Source organism: Mastigoproctus giganteus, chromosome 1, assembly GCF_048544385.1.
Source record: "Mastigoproctus giganteus isolate SK-2022 chromosome 1, ASM4854438v1, whole genome shotgun sequence".
Classification (NCBI taxonomy): domain Eukaryota; kingdom Metazoa; phylum Arthropoda; class Arachnida; order Uropygi; family Thelyphonidae; genus Mastigoproctus; species Mastigoproctus giganteus.
Genome location: NC_143575.1, coordinates 158,397,504 through 158,422,357, shown reverse-complemented (window position 1 = coordinate 158,422,357; position 24,854 = coordinate 158,397,504). Strand labels below are relative to the sequence as shown.

General features: G+C 36.9%; 1 protein-coding gene across 2 annotated transcripts in view; it reads left to right on the top strand.

The window, feature by feature from the left end:
- LOC150091211 (hemocytin-like) overlaps window positions 1–24,854 on the top strand; it is a 1,750,539-nt gene that overhangs the window by 906,139 nt on the left and 819,546 nt on the right. For both annotated transcript variants that reach the window (XM_090374755.1, XM_090374750.1), the window contains 2 exons: window positions 5,153–5,321; window positions 16,971–17,021. In XM_090374755.1, the coding sequence (XP_090230881.1) occupies window positions 5,153–5,321; window positions 16,971–17,021 (220 nt within the window). The remainder of the gene's footprint in view (window positions 1–5,152; window positions 5,322–16,970; window positions 17,022–24,854) is intronic.

The following is a 24,854-nucleotide window of genomic DNA, read 5'->3' as shown; positions in this document are numbered from 1 at the left end:
TGGTCATTCCCTGACCTTTCCGCATCCTCCGTATTTGGTGGCTCACGGGCTCGAACCCCAGTCTAATCAAGAAGAATGTACTCCAGTTTGTACAGTAGTCTTCCATGTGCAACAGTATCAAAAGCTTTCCTGAAATCCAAGTACATGATATCAAAATTATTTTTTGTATCCAGTTTCTTTGTGACCACATCATAGTATCCAATCAAATTGGTCAAACAAGACTTCCCCTTGACAAACCCATGCCATGTTTGAATTATTATTGCTGTCTTCTCTAGGTGATCCAGGAATGCTTCTTTAACCAGTGACTCCATTATTTTCCCTGGAGCAGAAATCAAACTAATTAATCATGTCATTCTTTGATTTTCCTTTGTGAATTGGAGATACATTTGCTATCTCCAGTCCATGGGGACTTCCCACGAATCCAAGGATGCTCTCATAATTATGGCTAAGGGTTTGTTACTTCCTTTGCGACCTCCTTTAATACAACTGGATAGATCCCATCTACCCCAGGTGCCTTTCTATGTCTAACTTCAACATTTTCTCCTCCACTTTGCTCTCAGTTATTACAAAATCATTTAACTCCGTTTAGAGTTTGATAAACATCTGGCCTTCTCCTCCTTGAATAACTCCTTATGTGTGAATGTAGATGCAAAATACTCATTTAGTTCAGCAGCTATCTGAGAATGATCATCTACAGTCAAAATGATATTCGAATGATATCTGCCTTTGATGCCTTGACCAGCACTTCAAATTCATCAAATTTATTTACTGTACTCCCAGTATTGATATACATGCAAATATAAATGCACCTGTTCTTAATCTTAATTACCCTAACACAGCCCATGTATTTACTTGTTCCATGATGACTCCAGCAGTCTCTGAAATCCCACACACCTTGTTTTCCATGCTGCTGCTCATTCTAATAGAACTGATGCAAGAATCACTTTCACCTCTGCCAGTGGCTACTGTTAATCAATTAGTCCAGGTATTCCCCACACGCTAGCAGTTTTCCGACCCACCTAACACTGCCTCAATAACATCAGCAGATTGTTGTTGTTGTTTGTCTGAATACAATAAGTTTGTTAGTTATTTGGAGCATTAGCAACTAAGGCCCTATTGCTCCAGGATATGCGGTGGTCATTCCCTGACCTTTCCGCATCCTCTGTATTTGGTGGTGACGGGCTCGAACCCCGGTCTAATCAAGAAGCGTGTGCTACGCACTGCTGCTCCTTCCCACCTGGCTACGGAGGCGCCAGTACCATCAGCAGATATTCTTGCACCCTTTCTATTTAAGTGTATCCCATCCCTGTAGAAGCAGTCTCTCCTGTTATCAAGCACAGACCAGGCCTAGGAAAATTCTACCCCATGAGGCTTGCACAATCTCTCCAGAGCCGAATTGATTGACAAGGCCATCATATACTCCCTCCTATCATGTCTGGGCAGAATTGCCAACTCAAATTTAATCGTAACTTGCAACTTTTTTTCAACATTGACCTGTATTTGTTAAGTAAGTCTGCAGATCTCCTACTTGTAATGTCATTAGTGCTAACTTGTACAACAATATCATCCTTTGTGCCCTTAAAAGGCTCTACAACGTCATCAACTTTTTTGCAGACATACCCTGGTCACTGACAATAACTTGCTCCTGTGGGACCAGCACATTCTGCCCTGAAGGTTGCCGCTGTGTTGCCTGATGCACAAGTGTGAGCTCTGGCATTGAGTTGGGCAACAAGAGTTTGATGGGCTCCCCCATTTTAATACCTTCGAGGGCATCCACCCTACTATTCAAACTCTCACGGACGCCCACCAGAAACCTGAGTTGGTGCTTAATTTCTTGACACTCTCTGCACCTAGCACACAGAAAGACATCCTCCTTGGGTAGATCATTTCATGTTTCAGAAAGGTCCGCAAAAATTTCACAAGTTGCACATTTTTTTGGCTGTGATGCATTGGAGAATTGCCTCCTTTAGTTTTCCCCGAGCCACAGCACTCCTGCTACTTTGTGCACATTGCTTTGCCTCTAGTCTGGTGCATGATTTTCGTTTAAATATTTAATTAATTAACAGCAAAAACTCAAGCGTTTAGGGCATAAGCCTCAAGCTATGAAGGAGTCTAGACTATGTATAAATATAGTGCAAATGCATCAGGAATACATAGCTATATCTGAATAAATCAGATTATTAATAAAACGGCATCGTTTTAAGTTATATCTCATATTGTGAATACCTTCACAACGAGTTGCCATGATATTGCACTACTTCGAATAAGTAACGCTTCACCTAAGGAGAAGACTAATGTTACTTATTCTCAGATGGATACCACCACCCAGACGGCACCGTTTCAGGGCTATTTGGCCCTTCTTCGGTGGGTGGGTAGGTACCCGAGTGATGCAATGATGGCAAAACAGTTATGAAGTATAACTCCACAATATGAGAGATGCCTGATGGTGTATCATGTATTTAGACTCAAGCGTTTAGGGCATAAGCCTCAAGCTATGAAGGAGTCTAGACTATGTATAAATATAGTGCAAATGCATCAGGAATACATAGCTATATCTGAATAAATCAGATTATTAATAAAACAGCATCGTTTTAAGTTATATCTCATATTGTGAATACCTTCACAACGAGTTGCCATGATATTGCACTACTTCGAATAAGTAACGCTTCACCTAAGGAGAAGACTAATGTTACTTATTCTCAGATGGATACCACCACCCAGACGGCACCGTTTCAGGGCTATTTGGCCCTTCTTCGGTGGGTGGGTAGGTACTATGTATTCCTGATGCATTTGCACTATATTTATACATAGTCTAGACTCCTTCATAGCTTGAGGCTTATGCCCTAAACGCTTGAGTCTAAATACATGATACACCATCAGGCATCTCTCATATTGTGGAGTTATACTTCATAACTGTTTTGCCATCATTGCATCACTCGGGTACCTACCCACCCACCGAAGAAGGGCCAAATAGCCCTGAAACGGTGCCGTCTGGGTGGTGGTATCCATCTGAGAATAAGTAACATTAGTCTTCTCCTTAGGTGAAGCGTTACTTATTCGAAGTAGTGCAATATCATGGCAACTCGTTGTGAAGGTATTCACAATATGAGATATAACTTAAAACGATGCCGTTTTATTAATAATCTGATTTATTCAGATATAGCTATGTATTCCTGATGCATTTGCACTATATTTATACATAGTCTAGACTCCTTCATAGCTTGAGGCTTATGCCCTAAACGCTTGAGTCTAAATACATGATACACCATCAGGCATCTCTCATATTGTGGAGTTATACTTCATAACTGTTTTGCCATCATTGCATCACTCGGGTACCTACCCACCCACCGAAGAAGGGCCAAATAGCCCTGAAACGATGCCATCTGGGTGGTGGTATCCATCTGAGAATAAGTAACATTAGTCTTCTCCTTAGGTGAAGCGTTACTTATTCGAAGTAGTGCAATATCATGGCAACTCGTTGTGAAGGTATTCACAATATGAGATATAACTTAAAACGATGCCGTTTTATTAATAATCTGATTTATTCAGATATAGCTATGTATTCCTGATGCATTTGCACTATATTTATACATAGTCTAGACTCCTTCATAGCTTGAGGCTTATGCCCTAAACGCTTGAGTCTAAATACATGATACACCATCAGGCATCTCTCATATTGTGGAGTTATACTTCATAACTGTTTTGCCATCATTGCATCACTCGGGTACCTACCTACCCACCCACCGAAGAAGGGCCAAATAGCCCTGAAACGATGCCGTCTGGGTGGTGGTATCCATCTGAGAATAAGTAACATTAGTCTTCTCCTTAGGTGAAGCGTTACTTATTCGAAGTAGTGCAATATCATGGCAACTCGTTGTGAAGGTATTCACAATATGAGATATAACTTAAAACGATGCCGTTTTATTAATAATCTGATTTATTCAGATATAGCTATGTATTCCTGATGCATTTGCACTATATTTATACATAGTCTTAACAGCAAAAATTAATAAGATTAATAGATTTAAATTATTAATTTACTATACTATGCTAATGGAGTAATACGTATTCCACTATATAGTTTACATTATACCTTAGCTATCAAGTTCGAGATATATGCTATCAGGTTGTGGATTTTCTAGACTTCTGGTGTAAGACAATTGTGCTTGCCTTCACCAAGCTTGGAAATGATCCAAAAATACCAAATAATTATTCTATAGCTTGCAAAAGCTATAGGATAATTATTAGATATATATATATATATATATATATATATATATATATATAGGATGATTTTTGACAAGTTGCTTCTGAAATCTGCATGATTCTGGATTGGATGGTTTAATGCCCATCTCATGGTATTTAGAAGCAAATGACTCCTTCATTCCAGTAGCACCCGAGACAAAAATTTGTGGTGCTTGGTTCGATAATTAGCTGACATTAATAATGGGGGAAAAGGCCGGCACTTCACTACTGTATACCTGAATGTGGATGGGTTTTTGTAAGGTGCGGCTCCTAGAACCTCAGTTCAACTCCATCTCTTCTCTCTCTCTCTCTCTCTCTCTCTCTCTCTCTCTCTCTCTCTCTGTAGAACTGTATTACTGTGTTATTACTATCTGATATTGCCTATTACTGTGTTATTACTGTCTGATATTGCTTATTACTGTCTGATATTGCTTATTACCGTGTTATTACTGTCTGATATTTATAACTTTTCATTTATAACTTCAAAATGGGAACCATATTTACCATTGTGTGTGTGTGTGTGTGTGTGTGTGTGTGTGTGTGTGTGTGTGTGTGTGTGTGTGTGTGTGTGTGTGTGTGTGTGTGTGCGTGTGTGTGTGCGCGTGTGCGTGTGTTCGGATATATATCTCCTAACTTATTAACCTTAGCTTGTGTACTTTGTTTATTCTACAGATATGTTATTGACCTTTGGAAATTGTTTAATCCAATCCAAAGCATTTTGATTTTATTTGAAGCTCCTTAGAGAACTGATTTTCAGGACATTTAGGTATTGAACGTACTTTTAAGTTGTATACCACTTTTATAGAATTTTTGACATAATTTAAAGTAATGCAGGAGAAAATTTTTTTAAATAGTATGCTATACATTAAATTTATGATTATTAAAAATAATTTAAAATTAATTTCAGGGTGAGATCTCAACGATCGAGTGTAGAGATGCTTATGACAATTTGGATTATAAAGAAACAGGAGACCACAATTTGATTTGTTCTCTTAATGAAGGATTTCTCTGCTTCAATGCTGACCAACATAATCGCACATGTCGTGATTACAAGATTCGCTACTACTGCAGTTGTAGTAAGACATGCTTTTCAACATTATAACACAAAATATGCAAATTAGGAAAGAGCAGTCAGCAGAAAAAGAGGCCAAATGAGCAGCAAAAAACAAAACAAAACAAAAAAAAAACCTTAATTTACAATAACAACAGACAGAAGAGGGGGGGAGAGTAACTGAACTAAAAGAAAAGTTAATACAATTGATTATTGAACCACATCTCATCAGAAAGTCTTAGGAGAACTGTTAAATTAACCCCAGGGGCTCACATCTTGTGTGCCAAACCCCACGTATGGGTTTGGCACACCCAGGGTCCTGAGTTGGATATCATCATTCTTCTCTTTCTTGGTGATTCCCTTCTATTTTTGCCTCTCTCTCTCTCTGAGGGTAACTAGGGAATTTTTTTTTTTTTGGTGGTGCAGCATAAGCCTTAGGCTTCCTTGCACCATATAGCTAATAATAATAATAGTATTCTAATTGGCATTTCTTTGGGAATGTATTGGGAAAATCTAAAATTCCCTACTCTTAATGCGGTTACTCCTCCCCTCCCCCTTCTGTTTTGCTGCTGTTTGTAATGTCGAATATTTTTGAATTTTGTCGAATTTTGTAATGTCGAATTTTCTACTTACTTAGCTTTCTTTTCTGTTGACTGTTGCATCCTACTTTCCATATTTATATGTGTTTGCTGGCAATGTGTAGGTAGTGTTTTATAGGTTTATGTATGCCACCGATATATGCTTTCATAATATTTCCTTTTTATTTTCTTTCCCTTTCATTTTATTATTCATTTAATTACATCATTAAATGAATAATAAATAATTCGTTATATATATATAGATATATATATATATGTGAAGTGTGTGTGGGGGTGTGTGCACGTGCATATGTTTGTGCGCGTGTGCATGCAAGCGAGCAAGTGAGTGAGTGCATGCTTATTGAAACATAACTCATTTGATTAATTATTTTCCCTATTATGCTTTTTAGGAATTAAAAAATAAGTTCTGAAAAAGGAGTAAGAAGAAATTTACTACTATAAACAATAGTAGCAATAATGTATGTGCTTTCAGAAATGACCAGTCCCCAATTTTTTCACATAATTTTAAGCCAAATATATATATATAATTTTCTACTTATTGGTATGAGAAAACTTCAAGAAAATTCAAGTCGGAAAGAGGAAAATTCTGTTTAATATGATTAAATGAAAAAGTAGCTTGCATTTTGATGAAATGATATATTTGTTAGGTTTTTATAATAATTTTTTGAAAAATCGGAAAATAAAATTGTTTTGTCATTTATAGTAAAGTAAATATAGATAAAATAAATAATCAAGAACATTTATTGAACTTACTCCCTTACCCCATGCGAAGAACCAGAATTAGAAAACCACACATTGCAACTCTAACCAGAACAGTTTTTGGGTTAGTAGAGAGGCAGCTTCCTTGAATAAGATCTTGTTAGAAACAAGACCAGGACAGATGGTCAACTTGATGTACTAGTCTTTGATAACTTCAGTAAATTAATTTTAAAGTTAGTGGTTGGGAGACGTTCTACTATTCCTAACCCAGAGTAGCCGTTCTACTATTTCTAACCACTTCATCAGATTTACACCTTTATATATGACCACTTTATGACCACTATATGACCAAGCATAAATTCAGTATAAAACTCTATAGTATATAACAAATGTAGTGCAGAAAACTCATAAGAAAGTATGCTATAAATAAAATACAGTGGTTACATAGTTATCAAGATTGATTCAGTTTATTTTTTTTTTAAAGAAGATATCAATTGATATTATATATCAATAAGCCAGAATTCACTAATTATATGGTTATTATATATTTTCAAAACTACTTTCACATCACACTGGGGATTCAAACTTTGTTATTTGGTTTTTAGGAGCATTAGCAACTAAGGCCATATTGCTCCAGGAATATGCGGTGGTCATTCCCTGACCTTTCCGCATCCTCCATATTTGGTGGTCGGAGACGCCACTATAGCAAATAGTATGATAGTTCCTATTTATCAGTCTGTTTTATGCCTAAAAAGTGTTAGCTTCTGCTCATCAGTTGAGAGCTTTTAATTGCTTAAAAATATTTATATTCTGGAGGATAGAGGAATTTGCAATTAACAAGGAGTTTGGAAAAACTTATAAGTAGCTGATGCTCTGTCAAGGTTCTGCTTGGAATGTATTCTGAATAGGAAAATCATCTGAGTCAATCACATAATGAAATAGTTATATTAGATGCAAAATTTGCTGTTGTTTGGCCTTTCAATATTAAAAAAGAAAGGGGTCATTATTTTTTGTGGGGCTGCTGCTCGTCAGATGTTGATTCCTGAATAGGAGGAGTCAGTACAATGGGATATAAAATACTATTATATCATGTAATCCAAAAATTACATGTATAATTGAATTTTATTTCTTTCATTATTCTTTATTGAATAGTTAACTCTTAATATCCTCAAAATATGATGAAACAGTTAGTGGTATTGAGTTGTCTTTCAACCAATTGTTATAGACCTGCCATATCATAGGCAGATGATACGGCAGGTCTATGACAATGTGACTAAAACCAGTCTCTGGACCATGTTTTCATGGCAGCAAGCATCAGAATTGGTTGTAGTAAGAGGCAGAATCACTGGACTATTTCCCTTTTCTTCTTTCTTTATCTTACCAGTAAACACCTATATATTGAAATTTCATGCATGGTTATTTGATTCTAGAATACTTTTTAAGCACCAGACTAATAAACAGGAAATATATTAAAAGATAAATATTAAAGGCATATTTGGGTAGCATAAGTAAAATTACAACTTTTAAAAATTTCTATACTGTGCTGAAATTTCAGTGTGCAATCACTGTAGAAAATTTGTACTTCTATATTTTTAAGCATTTTAAGTATCGTTGACTATTTTAAGTATCGTTATATTCTGCTGAAAGCAAAATTGAATACTAAAATTGAAAAGGAGTACTAACATACTCCTTTGGGGTCATAGATTGGACTAACACTGAGCTAGAGGATATCATGCGAAAGACAAGGACAATGATGACCAAGAGCCACCAACACCACTCAAAGTCAGCATTTGGAGAGATTAACAATAGGGAGGAAGGGACCTGATAGACCTGATAGAGCAACAGTTAGTTAGGATTACCTGATAGACCTGATAGAGCAACAGTTAGTTAGGATTACCTGATAGAGCAACAGTTAGTTAGGATTACCTGATAGACCTGATAGAGCAACAGTTAGTTAGGATTACCTGATAGACCTGATAGAGCAACAGTTAGTTATGATTACCTGATAGACCTGATAGAGCAACAGTTAGTTATGATTACCTGTTAGACCTGATAGTTAGGATTACTTGGAGAACAACACAGCACCACTCCACCAGGCCATAAGGAAGATAGATAAGTGGTATACCACACTCAACCTAAGCAAAGAGCCCCTCCCACCCAGACAGCACAAGACATGAAGCTAGAAAGATGGCAAAGAAGACACTACATGGCAGACACTACAATGACCTCCATCAAGATCACATCGATCACATTGCTTCCAGTGCATGGCTCTTCCCCAAGACTGAAGGATTCATGCTGGCCATCCAAGACCAGTTAATCAACACCAGAAACTATACAAAATACATTGCAAAGGAGCCCGGAATGTCAGATGACACATGTCGACAATGCCACCTGGCCTCAGAAATGATCCAACACATAACTGCCGGGTGCAAGGTGATCAGACTGAGTACACTCATAGGCACAACCAGGTAGCCAGGATAATAAATCAGAAGCTAGCAAGGAAATACCAGTTAACCAAAGGAAGTGTATCGTACTACAAGTACAAACCCCAGGCAGTACTAGAGACCCCAACCCATAAGCTGTACTGGGACCATGCCCTAATAATGGATAAGACCATCCTGCACAACAGACTGGATATAACCCTTGTGGACAAGATGGAAAAGGCTACCTACCTGTATGACATAGCAGTGCCCAACACTAGCAATGGCCAGAAAACCCATGAGGCAAAAATTAGGAAGTACACCAACCTGAGACATAAGGTCAAGGAGATGTGGCATATGCAAGAAGTAATGACCATCCTGATCATTGTTTCGACTGCCAGTATGATGCCAAAGATCCTACATAGCAGCCTAGTGGCAGATAAGTCTCACAGAGAACACCTACAAGGAACTCAAGAAAACACAATCCTGGACACCTGTAGGATAGTCAGAGAGTTCCTCGATCAACAGTAACATCAGACATTTTTAGCATTTTAGCATTAGCTTATGGAGCATCAGCCAAAAAAAAAGACCCTTCCACTTCACCCCTCCATTCGTTCAAAATACCTGTCCAACTGAGCCTTAAATTTATTTAGGCTATCAACTTCCACAACAAGGGATGGAAGTCTGTTCCACCAACCAACTACCCGCTGGCTAAAGGCAAATTTTCGCACATCTATCCTACATCTGTCTTTCCTCAATTTGAATTTATGATCTCTCAGTTGATTATTCTGAGCAAGAGAAAGAATCCCATAGGCATTAAACATGCTCAAACCATTCAAGGGTTTATACACCTCTATCAGATCACCTCGCCGGTGCCTAGTCTCCAGACACTGTAATTTCTAGAACATAAGCCTTTCTTTGTAAGAGCAACCCTTGGTTCCATTCACTAATCTTGTTGCCCTTCTCTGTACTCTTTCCAGCAGCTCTACATCCTTCTTGAAATGAGACTTCCAGACCTGTATACAGTACTCAAGGTGTGTCCTGACCATTGCCTTATACAAGGGAAAAATCACCTCCTTATCCATGCTAAAAAAATTCCTGTATATCATTGACAAGACACCATGAGCTACTCTTGCAGCCCGTCTGCACTGCTCAGAGAACTTCATATCTGCCTGCACAATTACTCCCAGGTCCTTTTCATTCTCTACCACAGTCAGTGTAGTACCACAGAGTTGATACGTTGCTCTGGGGTTGCTGTTTCCCATATCTAGTACTTTACATTTGTCAATGTTAAACGTCATTGCCACCCTCTCAGCTCATCTGCTCCACCTTTCCAGATCCTGTTGCAACAGCATAGCTTCAGTAGCTTCCTTAACAACCCTGCCAAACTTTGTATCGTCTGCAAACTTGGACATTAAGCTTGATATACCATCATCAATATTATTTATAAATACAGAAAACAACAATGGACCCAACACTGAACCCTGAGGGACTCCACTAATAACATTAGTCCATGATGAGCAGTGTCCATTAATTACCACTCTCTGTCTTCTGCCACTCAGTCATCCCTTTATCCATAGCAACAATTTGCCACCAGTGCCACACTGCTCCAGTTTGTGCAACAGTAACAAAAGCCTTTCTAAGATCCAAATATATAATATCAAAGTTATTCCCTGCATCCAATTCTTTTGTGACTACATCATAGTATCCAATCAAATTGGTCAGGCAAGACCTTCCCTTAACAAAACCATGCTGCGTCTGAGCTATAACTGAATTCTTGTCAAGATGATCCTGCAGCACTTCTTTAACCAGTGCTTCCATTAATTTTCCTGGAACAGAAGTTAAACTCACAGGTCTATAATTACTTGTGTCAGCCTTTGATCCTCCTTTGTGAATTGGGGTTACATTTGCACATCTCCAGTCTGTGGGTACCTCCCCTGAGTCCAAGGAAGCTCTCATAATTATGGCTAACGGATTGCTTACTTCCTTTGCTACCTCCTTTAATATAACTGGATAGATCCCATCCACCCCAGGTGCCTTTCTTGTATTTATCTTCAACAATTTCTCCTCCACTTTACTCTCAATTATTACAAGATCATCTAGCTCACTGCCAGTGTTTACTTCATCTATGGCATTCCCCTTTCTGAATAACTCCTTATGTGTGAATGTAGATGCAAAATATTCATTTAGTTTGTTAGCTACCTGAGCAGGATCATCAACAGTTGACCCATCGATATCAAGTGGACCAATCTGATTTATCCCCTTCCTTCTAGAGGTTTACATAAGTAAAGAACTCCTTGCTGTTTTTCTTTGCATCCCTTGCCAAAGATTTTTCGTAATCTGCCTTCGCCTGCCTAACCTCCTTTGTAACTTGGTTACAGATCAACTTATATCTATCATAGGCTTCTGTATCATATGTTAATTTATATGAATCCCATGCATTTTTCTTCTCTGCGATATGTCTCATTAGTTCATCTGACATTCATTTAGGCCTGAACCTTGAACAATATTTCTTAGTTGGTATATAAAGCTTAGTAGCTTCCAAGATAAGTTCTTTGAATGCTTCCCAATTTGAGTTTGCTGTTGGTAGCATCATCAGTTGGTCCCACTGTATAGAATTTAAATTCTGTTTCAGACCATTGTAGTCGCCTTTACGAAAGCAATAACCTTTACCCCTGATGGTAGTTACCTCTCGAGTAAATCCCACTTCAGCACACTGTGATCACTGCCACCTAGTGGTTCCTCTACCTGCAGATTCTTAATGCATGAAGAATCACTACTGATAATGAGATCAAGAATATAGCTCCCTCTAGTTGCTTCCCAAACATGCTGATTTAGAAAACAATCATCCAATAAATCCACAAAAGCCTTGCTAGTGTTTTTTTTTTTTTTTTTTTTTGATTTGGTAGTTGTTGGCGCATCGGCTTCTGTGGCCATATTGCACCTCCCAAGGTTTTTGCAGTACTTTGATCCAAGCCCGAGGCGGGAATCGAACCCGCGACCTTTGGGTTGCCGGGCAGGTACTTTACCCACTCGGCTAGCCCGGTCGGCACCTTGCTAGTGTGTGAGTGACCAACCCACAAATTCCAGTCAATATCTGGAAAATTAAAATCCCCCATTATAAGACTCTCTGATTTACTTAGCCCACTCTATTTCCCTGTACAGTTTCTTATTATACCCATCAGAGTCATTAGGCCTATAGCACACTCCTACTCTCAATTTTGATCTCCCAATGCTTATGTCACACCAAACTGCCTCGACACTGCACTGTCCAGTGATGTAGACTGACTTCACTTCCTTGGATTTTATGTGTTTCTTAACTAATAGCATAACCCCTCCTCCCTTCCTATCCTGTCTATCTTTCTGTAGACATTGTACTCTCCAACTTCCAGTTCTTCATTACTTATATCTGTGTGATACCACGTCTCTGATATCCCAACAATATCCGCCTTTGATGCTTTGAGCAATACCTGAAATTCATAAAATTTATTTACCAAACTCCTAGCATTGGTGTACATGCAAGTATACATGCACCTGTTCTTTTTCTTAGCTACCCTAACACAACCCATGTGTTTACTTGTATCCCAATGACTGCCAGCAGTCTCTGAAATATACTGCATCTTATTTTCCAGGCTGCTGCTCATTCCAATAGAAGCAGTGCAAGAATCACTTTCACCACTGCCAGTGGCTACTGTTAATCTGTTATTCCTTGTATCCCCCCAATCTAGCAGTTTTCCGACCCACCTAACATTGCCTTGATAGCATCAGCAAACATTCTTGCACCCTTTCTATTTAAGTGTATCCCATCCCTGTAGAAGCAGTGTCTCCTGTTAAGAAGTACAGACCGGGCTGAAAAAAGTTCTACCCCTGAGCCTTGGCCAATCTTTCCAAGGCCAAATTGATCGACAGGGCTCTCATCATATAATTACAACCACCCTGTGTACTTTGTAGCAGTACCCGTCACAGAGTGGAATCCCCCAATCAGGGAGAAATAATATAAGAGCAATAATAATAATAATAATAATAATAATAATAATTCTTTAATTAGTTGTAATAATTAATAAGAAATCTGAAAGCAAATATTTTATTCAGTTTATATATCATTTAGCTTTTCTGGGACAAAACAAAAGAGAAATAGTTTAAAATGGTGTATTGCATAGTTTTATTCTTTATTATTACAGTATATTCAGTATATTGGATAATAAGAATAATAGTATCTTTAGAAATCCAAGATTGTTTATCCAAAACAATACTAGTTTTGACTTAAATGGTTTGGTGAAACAGTGCTTTTTACACAAGCATGGCTTAGAAAGAATTTGTTACAACTATACTTTTTTTAGTTAAAAAAAGTAATAATAATGGAGACCAAAAGTGAATACCATACATGAGGAATACTAAAATTCACTATTATATCTTGTAATCCAAAAATAACATGGTAAGTTAATTTTACTGTTATACTTTCGGTGCATGTTTATGGTGCCCATTCAAGAATTGAAATAATATTTTGTGCCCCATAAACACAAATCAGTAGTTAAAGTCATCTAACATGCAAATTCACTTTGGGTGAGGCTGGTCATAGAATTGCAATTTTTTTTTTTTTCTTTAACTAAGTGTTCAAAATATTTCAAATTTGAACAAAAATTTACCATTACAATTAATGATTTCCAGTTTTAAAATCAACACAATATGGACTCGTTGGTTGCATATTTATACTTGCCAATAAAAGGTTTTCCTCACTAGCTGTTTAATCAAAATACATCATTGTGCAAGTTAGGGAAGTAGCCTCAGTTTTAATATAGAATGTTAAAGGAATATTTCAATGCAGTAGTTAAAATTGCATAAATACATATACTATACTGCATTTAATTGGGATCTCTCTCTCTCTCTGAAGACAGTTAAAAGAGTCATTATTTGAAGACCAGCAGATTCACAAGTAATCATCATACACACATGCAGTAGCTATTTAATTTGCCATTGTCTTTGTTTTATTTCATTTTATCAAGTCAACCTGCCAAATAAGTATTGTGTGTACAGAAAATTATGATAATGGGGCAAAAGTTTCTGTATTTATAAATTTCTTCAAAATGAAGGATTAAAACAAAAATGTGTTTGTGTTAATCAGGAATTAATTTACTCTATTCTTATATACCTGGGTGAGAAAAACTGAATTGTATCTTATACATGATATCTTGAATAAGTACAATTTTTAATGATATTGTTTTAGAAACTACTTGATACAGAACTAATAGCTTGATATTGATAATATTCTATTTATTTATTTATTTTATTCCATTTTTAAGTAATACTTTCAGTTTATTCAACCCATTCTCATATTCTATAAACAACACACACAAGGTAGTTCTAATAAATAATAATAATAATAATAATATTATTATTATTATTATTAGCCATATGATGCAAGGAAGCCTGAGGCTTATGCTGCATCAGCCAAATTTCCGCGTTACCATGAGAGAGAGAGGAGAGAGAGAGAGAGAGAGAGAGAGAGAGAGAGAGAGAGAGAGAGAGAGAGAGAGAGAGAGAGAGAGAGAAGGGAATCACCAAGAAAGCAAGAAAGAGAAGAATGATGATATGCAGCTCAGGACCCTGGGTTTTCCAAGCCTATACTCACCAGATATATATTAATAAAATCAGAATAATAATAATAGGAATAAAATTAGAATAATAATAGTAATAAAATTAGAATCGTAGTAATAATAAAAAAAATAATGAATAAAAATAAACATCACAAAAGTTTCAGCAGACCTATCTTCTCCAAAGGTCGAAGTTACGGCTGAGGCAAATTGTGGTGCCATCTAGGGTGACTCTCAAGAATTAAGTCTACCACTGGACAAAAGCCGAAGCTAAACAGATCCACCTCTATAGATGGATGATGTTGAAGAAAAATAATAATCATATTGCATCGAGTGTGGTGCAGGATAAAATCACTCACGTTCAGGCCTTAGGAAGAGGGGGTCAGTTCGAAAAGTTGAAGACAGTACGCCAAATGCACTAGTGACTCCACCCAGGAAGGAAGAAAATGCCAATGCATGAAGAGGAGCATTAGAATGAATATTTCTCGATGCACGAACATACTACTAACCAAGCTAGAGACATATGACTATGTACTCGTCAAGGCTGCATACCAAATGGTTGGAACAATTCCTGGATATTCTAGTCACTGAATAGCAGACCAGAGAAGGACCATCACCATGAAGAATCTGATAGCTCATGCAGTCTTGGAAAAAATCAAGCAGGATAAGCAATTAACTACAAAGAACAAAGAATATGGAAAACATGGAACCAGAGGAGGAAGAACAAGAAGAAATACAACTCAGAGCAGCTGAAGTGGAAAGAGATGAGGTCATGATATACAGAACAGAAGACGAGTGGAAGAAGGCCCTAACAGAAATTTAAGGAATGGACCCCACAAAGACCCACTTGATATCGAAGTAGAGACCTAATTGAATCCTGTAGGGAGTCACAGCCCACCTCAATCAGCAAATAATACCACATCATTACCTTGATAACAATGTTGCAAACCTGGAGGTCATCCACATAGCAGTATACTGTGCTGCCATAGCAGCCACTAGGATTAATTGAAAATCCTCGAGCGACCAGCAGCAGAAGAACCAGATAAAAAAGGAACCACCAGCTTGGGAAAGAGACTTCAGCAGAAGATATAAGAATTAAGAATCAAGATAAGCCAACTGACTTAGTACCAGTGGGGTAATAGAAATTAGAAATTGATTTAAAGAGTGAAGAGCATCCTCAACAGAGATTGCATCCACAGCAAAATGAGACCAAAAATTAGAGAATACGAGAAGACTTAGACACACTGAAGCAGAACCTCCTGGCACTCAGCAAAAAACTATGCTGAGTTTTTTGCCACACCTTATAAAAGTATGTAAAAAAGTTTACTACCTGTGCTGTTTATATTACACTATAGTATACAGCTGAAACCTGTTAAAACACAATTCGTTAGAACACGATTCTGCTTATAATGTGATGCAAGCATGGCTCCCATTTTTTGTCAGTTGAAACATGTTTTTAGTCACCAAAGATTGCAATTTTGGATTCCTTGTGAACGCATGCCAATATTTTTAGTTTAATGCGAATCCACGATACGCATTATCCTATAATTTCCATAAAACAGTAGTAAATGACTTGTAACTTTATTTGTTGAGTTGTATCATGGAGGCACTTCCTAGTTTGCAAACTGGACTTAAATTTCTTGAAACAGAAAAGGCAGATCCCCTTTCAACTTTACAGTTAAAGCACCCTATTAAAATTGTTAAAAAGATGCAATGAAACAATCAACCCTTGATAAAGTTTGTTCAATTAATATTAAAGACTTGAAAGTAACGAATAAAATGTGCAAAAGTTTGTTTTCTTATGTCTACTTAGTAGCTGAAAGAACACGCAGAGTACGTTATGTTTTCCATTTTCGACCATTTGTTAATTTCAAAACACAAAAGTAACATTCAATACAACCATGTCGAAAAGCAATTTTTGTGAGTATCGATTTGTTTTTGTGACAAAAGGTGTCAGTTTATCATGTTTATGTTTATTTAAAAACATGAATATTGATTTTTTAAATATTTTATTGTACAGTGCATCAATAGATTGAAACAATATTATTCCATATTCCATATTATTTCCATTATTATTGTTTGTGGGATTTTTCTTAGATGTAGTATTACAATTATCATGCAGAAAAAGAGATGAGCAAAATTGGTAGTATGTATGAAGTTTGAATGGCGAAAAATAGCTTGAATTTTCTAAAGCAATCCTGCTTATATTGCAATGTGATTGTTTGGACACTGGGCATCAGCCCAGTGTCCCGTGTTATAACGGGTTTCACCTGTATATTCTTTGCTAACCTTATATTTATGAGTACATAAATATATATAAGGTTAGCACATACCTACTGATACTCTTCTCTTTAATATTTTACAGTTGAAACTACAACTCCCATTGTAATCAGACCAACACCTCCAGTAACAGCACGTAAGTTTTAATTTTCTTTTAATATACTGAGGTATTAACACTAATATATATTCTATAAGCTTACTTATCTATTAAACTTAATGGATATTATACTAATTGTTATTATAACTAATATATTTTCTAATTGTTATTACAATTATTAATACTTTGTTATTACAAACCTCATAGCCAGGTTTGTAATAACAAGATTTGTGAATGAATGCATTGAGAATCCTGTCCTAAAGTCAGCTTGCTCTTTCGGTTGATTCTCATCAAGCATTCTTTCTAATCTGTTAGTAATGACCCTTGTGAACACCTTATAGATGTGGGATAACAAGCTGATTGGTCTATAATTTCCAATTTCTGATTTATCTCCTTTCTTATGCAGCAAAACTGTTATTGTATTATTCCACTCCTAAGGCATAACACCTTTTCTAATGCATTTTGTGAAGAGCCCTGCCAGTTTTTGTGTCATGTCTCTTCCTCCCAATTTTAACAACACTTCAGTAACTTCATCTTCCACTGGGGCTTTCTGATTCTTCATTTTCTTCAACACATGTTCTACCTCATCAGGAAGGATATCGGGTATGTTGTATGTGTTACTAATTGGCGATCTATCTTCACCACTGCTGGCATCATTCTCTCACTCCTTGTATAACTCTTTATAGTAGTCTTCTGCTATTTGAATTATGCCTTCTCTGCTATTTATAAGTACACCATCGCTATTCTTCAGTATCATTTGTCTTTCTGTATTACTGCTCATGGCTTCTGATTTAAATTTGTTTTCCCTCAATGCTTGCTCTACTTTTCTTGTGTTAAATTTTCTTATGTCCTCTCTGAGTCTCTGTCTAATGGCTTTGCATAACTCAGTACAGTATACTCAATTTTCTTCTTGTCAGTGTTTTTCTTGCTCTTCATTTGTCGTCTTTGGTTCATCATGACAAGTGTTTCTTGACTAAGTTTTTTCTTTTTTGGATTTCTTTTTGCCCTATAGGTTTCTTGAGCTTTATCACTTTCAGAAAGTTGTAATATTACTCGTCGATATCTTGGTCCTGAGTCGTCTGCAGAAGCTCACGCTTGTTCTTAAGTTCCAGTACATACTGCTTTTTATTCTCTTCTGTTATCTCAAAAACCTTTGTGTTATTTGCTAGAGTCAGTTTTTTCCTTTCTTTTCTTACATCTATATCAAGTGTGCATCTTACCATTCTGTGATCACTGCCAACATTTACCTTGTTCAGGACAGTAATATCTTTCACGATATATCTTGTTTTAGTGAGAATGAAGTCGATTTCATTAGTTGTTAATCCATTTGGGCTCTTCCATGTCCACTATTCTGTTCACCCTTTTCTTTAAAAAAGTGTTCATTACTGACAGTCCTCGAGATTCTGCAAATTCCACAAGTCTTTCACTTCTTTAATTTCTTTCACCAATTCCAAAATTTCCTATAATTCCTCTTTCTGCACTGTTTTGTCTCTTTCCAACCTTAGCATCGAAGTCTCCTATAATGATAGTGTAGTGAGTTTTCTGTTCATCTAGAAGGCTCTCAATTTCGGTGTACATTTCTTCAACCTCTTCATCATCATTGCTCGGTATTGGTGCATAAATCATTATAACCTTTAGCTTATACCTCTTAGAAATCCTGAGTAGTAGTCTTGACACCCTTGGTGATCTACTTTTGAATTCCAAAATGTTGTGTTTTATATCTTTATGGACCAGAAAGCCAACTCCATCTTCACTCCTTTCACTGTTTCCATTGGTGTACAGCAGATTTACACTTGATAAACTTATAAGTGATTCATTTCTTCTTCTTGTTTCAGCCAAACCGATGATATTCCAATTCACATTTTCTAATTCCTTTTCCAGCTCTGATATCCTGTCTTCACTGATGTGCGATCTTACATTGCAAAAGGCCAATCTCTGGGTACGACCAGGTTGCCATGTTCAGTTTCCGTGCATGGCAGCCTGGTCGTACCCAGAGATTCTTAGGACCCTCTGCTTCCACTCTGATCCTCTCGCTGCCATAATAGCATAAGAAGGGGAGTGAAAGCCGCTGGGGACTGAGCGCCATTTGTTTCGTCTTACTGTCATGTGCTGGAGGATTTGGTCTTTTCCTCTTCACACTGACCAGGCGTCTTGAAGCGAACCACTCTACACATTCATTGCCACCTAAGTGACATAACAGGGATTACCACCAAGAAGGTGTGCATGAGTGGATTTTAGGGAGGCAGGCCAACCAGACTTCTCCTAAATCTTCTGAAATAGAAAGATATTGGATCCATCAGTGTTTTAGACTGAGTGGCTGATAAAAACCACAGAATGCCTGTTCCCCTCTAAGTTCCTTAATTGGGACAACATTCCATTTAATCTGGGCAGGAGACCGCAGCACTGGAGATTACCCTACGATTGTCTCCGACTGTACTACGTGGTTCGGTTGGATTTCTGGAGGTCACAACCATAAAACAATAAAAACAATTAGCAGTCACCTGTTTATTGGGCTTTTCTTTTAGTGTAATCTATCATAAACAGATAGTAAACTCGATCTTATTGAATTTGTGATAGTACTGACAGCTGGAATTCTGTAGGTTATTATGGTGAAATGTGTTTACACTTCCATGGATTTTATTTAATTTTCAGAATCTTCTCTTCATTCCTATTTTTAAAGCTTCGTAACTTGTTGCTCCGTTCTCACCTGCACATATCATGTTACTTGCAGTTTGTGTGTGTCAAGTTCTTTGTTATTGATTGCTTATATTTTTACTGTTTTAAATTTTAACCCCCACCCATGAATATCAGTGAACAGAAATGTCAACGAGTTAGTATGTACATATTACAGTACTTACTAATTATTCCGATTATCATGTATATTCTTCCGATTTTCACGTATCATTCTTCAGATTTTCACGTATCATTTAATTTTTTAATTGGTAAGGTAATAAAGGGTAAATTTGTGTTTAATATATTGCTTGTTGTTGTTGTTATTTAGAAACATTAGGAACTAAGGCCCTATTGCTCTGGGGATATGCGATGGTCATTCCCTGACCTTTCCACATCCTCCGTATTTGGTGGTCATAGGCTCGAACCCCGGTCTAATCAAGAAGCATGTGCTACGCACTGCTGCTCCTGTCCACCTTGCTATGGAGGGCTTAATATATCTTTACTTTTATAGCCTGTGGATAATATTCCTCCTATTGTTTCTAATTAGAATCGCTGTTTAATAGAATTAAAATTCAATTCAAAAACGTGATCACAATGACCGGTGCTTACTGCACTTCGTATAGTGAATGGTACTTTACTATGGTGGCTCCATCGTAAAGTGATTTGATTGTACAATGAAACAATTTTAAAGCGAGGGTCCATTGTATTTTTAACTTTCTTTACATGAAACTGGATAATTGTGGCAGCCGCTTAATCGGGCCAAAATGCACCAGTCCCGATGTGTCTCAAATAACCGGAATTGACTGTATACGATATCAAAATTATTTTTTGCATCCAATTCCTTTGTGACCACTTCATAGTATCCAATCAAATTGGTCAAACAAGACCTCCCCTTAACAAACCCATGCTGCATCTGAACTATAATTGCAGTCTTGTTTAGATGATCCTGCATTGCTTCTTTAACCAGTGACTCCATTATTTTCCCTGGAACAGAAGTTAAACTAACAGGTCGTCTGTAATTACTTGTGTCACCCTTTGTCCCCCCTTTGTGAATTGGGATACATTTGCACATCCCCACTCTGTGGGGACCTCACCTGATTCCAAGGATGCCCTCATAATTATGACTTAGGGCTTGCTTACTTCTTTTGCCATCTGCCTTAATATAATTGGATAGATCCCATCCACCCCATGTGCCTTTCTGACGTTTAACTTCAACAATTTCTCCTCCATTTCCCTGTCAGTTATTACAAAATCATTTAGTTCCCTGTTGGATTTTGATACACTTCTGACCTTCACTTCCCTTCCCTTCAAATGTTATTTTCTGTATACATCATAATATCCAATCAAATTGGTCAAACAAGACTTTCCCTTAACAAACCCATGCTATGTCCGAGCTATAACTGAAGTCTTGTCTAGATGATCCTAGAATTCCTAATGTGTGAATGTAGATGCAAAACACTCATTCAATTTGTCAGCTAGCCGAGCAGAATAATTAACAGTCGAACCATCGATATCAAGTGGACATATCTCATCCATTTCCTTCTAGAGGGTACAAAAGTAAAGAAAACTTTGCTGTTTATCTTTGCATCCTTTGCAAAATTTGTCTCCTTGCCTAGCCTCCTTTGTGACTTGATTACATACTAGCTTATATCTACCATAGGCTTCTGTATCATGTGATAATTTATATGCATCCCATTAATTGTTTTTCTCTTCCACTTGTCTCATTAGAATCTCACAGCTATTTAGGCCTAAACTTTAAACAGTATTTCTTAGTTGGTATGAAAAGTCTAATAGCTTTCAAGATTAATTCCTTGAATGCTTCCATTTAGAATTGCTGTTGGTAACATCATCATCAGTTGTACCCACTGTATAGAAATTAAAAGCTGTCTGAGATCACCACAGTCACCTTTATAAAAGCAAAGACCCTTCCCTTTAACCCTAATTAGTTACATCTTTAAGTAAATCCCACTTCGGTACAATGTGGTCACTGCTCCCTAGTTGTTTTTTAATCTGCAGATTCTTACTGCACAAATACTCAATGCTGATAATCAGATCAAGAAGGTTACTCCCTCTGTTTGCCTCTCAAACATGCTGTTGTAGAAAACAGTCATCCAATAAATCCACAAAAGACTTGCTAGTGTGTGAGTGGCTAACCTACAAGTTCCAGTCAATATCTGGAAAGTTAAAATCCCGCATTAATTAACATTCTGATTTACTCACTCATTCTGTTTCTTTGTACAGTTGTTTGCTGTACTCATCAGAGTCATCAGTGCTTATGTTACAGCTGACTCTACATTGCACTGGCCACCCTTCTTGCCTGGATGCACTGCCTTAGATTTTATGTTTCCTAACTAACAGCATAACTCCTCCTCCCTTTCTATCCTGTCTGTCCTGTCTGCAGTGCTTTTATTGCACTAGATAGTAGCACGATAAGAGAAATTTGTAGAAGGATAAGAGAAATTTACCTCAATGTGATAGGTAGAACACTTCCATATGATATGCTCCAGAAATTAAAACGAATAAAAGATTAACGCAAAATGATTATGATAAAAAATTAATTGAACACAATTCAAAAATTAATTAAAATTTTCAAAAAACAATTTAAAAAATTAATTTAAAATCAATTAAAGTTAAATATAAATTTAAAAAACGATTTTCCTTCCTGAAGCAAACAATGTTTTTCGACCATGTGTCATAAACACACGGTTGAATCATATAGAAGTGTTCTACGTATCATATTGAGCTAAATTTCTCTTATCCTTCTACAAATATTGATATCAACATAGAATGTATTGAGCACCATAGCTGTGTTATATACTATCAAACTAGATAGTAAAAAAATGTCCCATATATTTTGATAATAAGATGGTGCTAAGATAGTGCGGTATTCATATTCACAAGACAAAAAAATTTTTTTTTTTGTCTTGTGCAGTATAAGCCTCAGGCTTCCTTGCACCATATTGCTAATAATAATAATAATAATAATAATAATAATAATAATAATGTATCCCATGCATTTTCTTCTCTGTCACATGTCTAATTAGTTCGTCTGACATCCATTTAGGCCTAAATCTTGCACAATATTTTTTAGTTGGTATGAAAAGCCTAGTAGCTTCCAAGTAACTTCTATTTCTTTGAATGCTTCCCATTTTGAATTTGCTGTTGGTATCATCATTAGTTGATCCCACCATATAGAATTTAAATACTGTCTCACACCACCATAGTCACCTTTACGAAACCAAAAACCCTTCCCTTTACCCCTGATGGTAGTTACCTTTTTGAGTAAATTCCACCTCAGCACACTGTGATCACTTCCACCTAGTGGTTCCTTTATCTGCAGATTCTTAATGCATGAAGAATCACTACTGATAATCAGATCAAGAGTATTGCTCCCTCTAGTTGCCTCCTGAACATTCTGCTGTAGAAAACAATCATCCATTAAATCCACAAAAGCTTTGCTAGTGTGTGAGTGACCAACCCACAAATTCCAGTCAATCTCTGAAAAATTAAAATCCCCTATTATAAGACACTCTGATTTACTGGCCCACTCTATTTCTTTGCACAATTGCTCATTATACTCATCAGATTCATTAGGCCTGTAACACACACCTACTCTCATTTTTCCTTTCCCAGTACTTATGTCACACCAAACAGACTCAACATTGCATTGTCCACCAACATCAATTGAAGGCACTTCCTTAGATTTTATGTGTTTCTTAACTAACAGCATAACCCCCTCCTTCCTTCCTATCGTGTCTATCCTTACTGTACACATTGTACTCCCCAAATTCCAATTCTGCATTCCTAATATCTGTGTGACACCACGCCTCTGATATCCCAACAGTATCTGCCTTTGATGTCTTGACTAGCATTTTAAGCTCATCAAATTCATTAACTATACTCTTAGCATTGGTGTATGCAAGTATACATGCATGTGTTTCTACTGTTAATTACCCTAACACAGCCAATGTATTTATTTGTTCCATTATGACTCCCAGCAGTCCTGGAAATCCTCATTGCCTTGCTTTGAAGGCTGCTGGTCAATTGCATTTCAATAGAAGCAGTGCTAGAATCACTTTCACCTCTGCCAGTGGCTACTGTTAATCTATTAATCCGTGTATCCCTCCTAAGCTAGCAGTTTTCTGACCCACATAACTTGTTGATAGCATCAGCAAATATTCTTGCACCCTTTCTATTTAAGTTGTCCCATCCCTGTTGAAGCAGTCTTCTCTCTCAACAAGCACAGACCAGGCTGAGAAAAATTCTACCCTGAAGAGCTAAATAAGCTTTTGGCCTCCACTTCCCTACAGAATTCCTCATTTGTGAATCAGTTTGTCAGCCACCGAAGCACGATAATCAACATTTGAACCATCGATATCAATTGGACTGAATCATCCCTTTCCTTCTAGAGTTTACATAAGTAAAGAAATCTTTGTGCTATTTTTATTTGCATCTTTTGCCAATGATTTTTTGTAATCTGCCTTTGCTTGCTTAGCCTCCTTTGTGACTTGATTACAGACTTCTTTTATCTATCATAGTCTTCTGTGTCTCCTGATAATTTATATGCATTCCATGCATTTTTCTTCTCTGCCATGGGTCTCATTAGTTTATTTGACATCCATTTGGGTCTAAACCTTGAATAGTATTTCTTAGTTGTATGAAAAGCCTAGTAGCTTCCAAGATTAATTCCTTGAATGCTACCCATTTAGGATTTTCCTTTATCTGCAGATTCTTAATGCATGAATAATCATTGATGATAATCAGATCAATAATATTACTCCCCTGGTTGCCTCTTGTATATGGTGCTGTAGAAAACACTCATCCAATAAATCCTCAAAACTCTTCCTAGTGTGAAATGATCAACCCACAAGTTCCAGTCAATATCTGGAAAGTTGAAGTATCCCCATTATAAGACAGTCTGATTTTCTGGCCCACTATACACTTGTTCGTTATACTCATTAGAGTCTTTAGGTCTATAACACATTCTACTCACATTTTTGCTTTCCGAGTGTTTCCATTACACCAAACTGACTCTACATTGCACTTCCTTAGATGTTATTTTTTTCTTAACTAACAGCCAAACACCTCCTCCTTTCCTATCTTGTCTTGTCTTTCTGTACACACTGTACTCCCGAAATTTCAATTCCACATTCCTTATATCTGTGTGACAGAATGTCTCTGATATCCCAACATTATCTG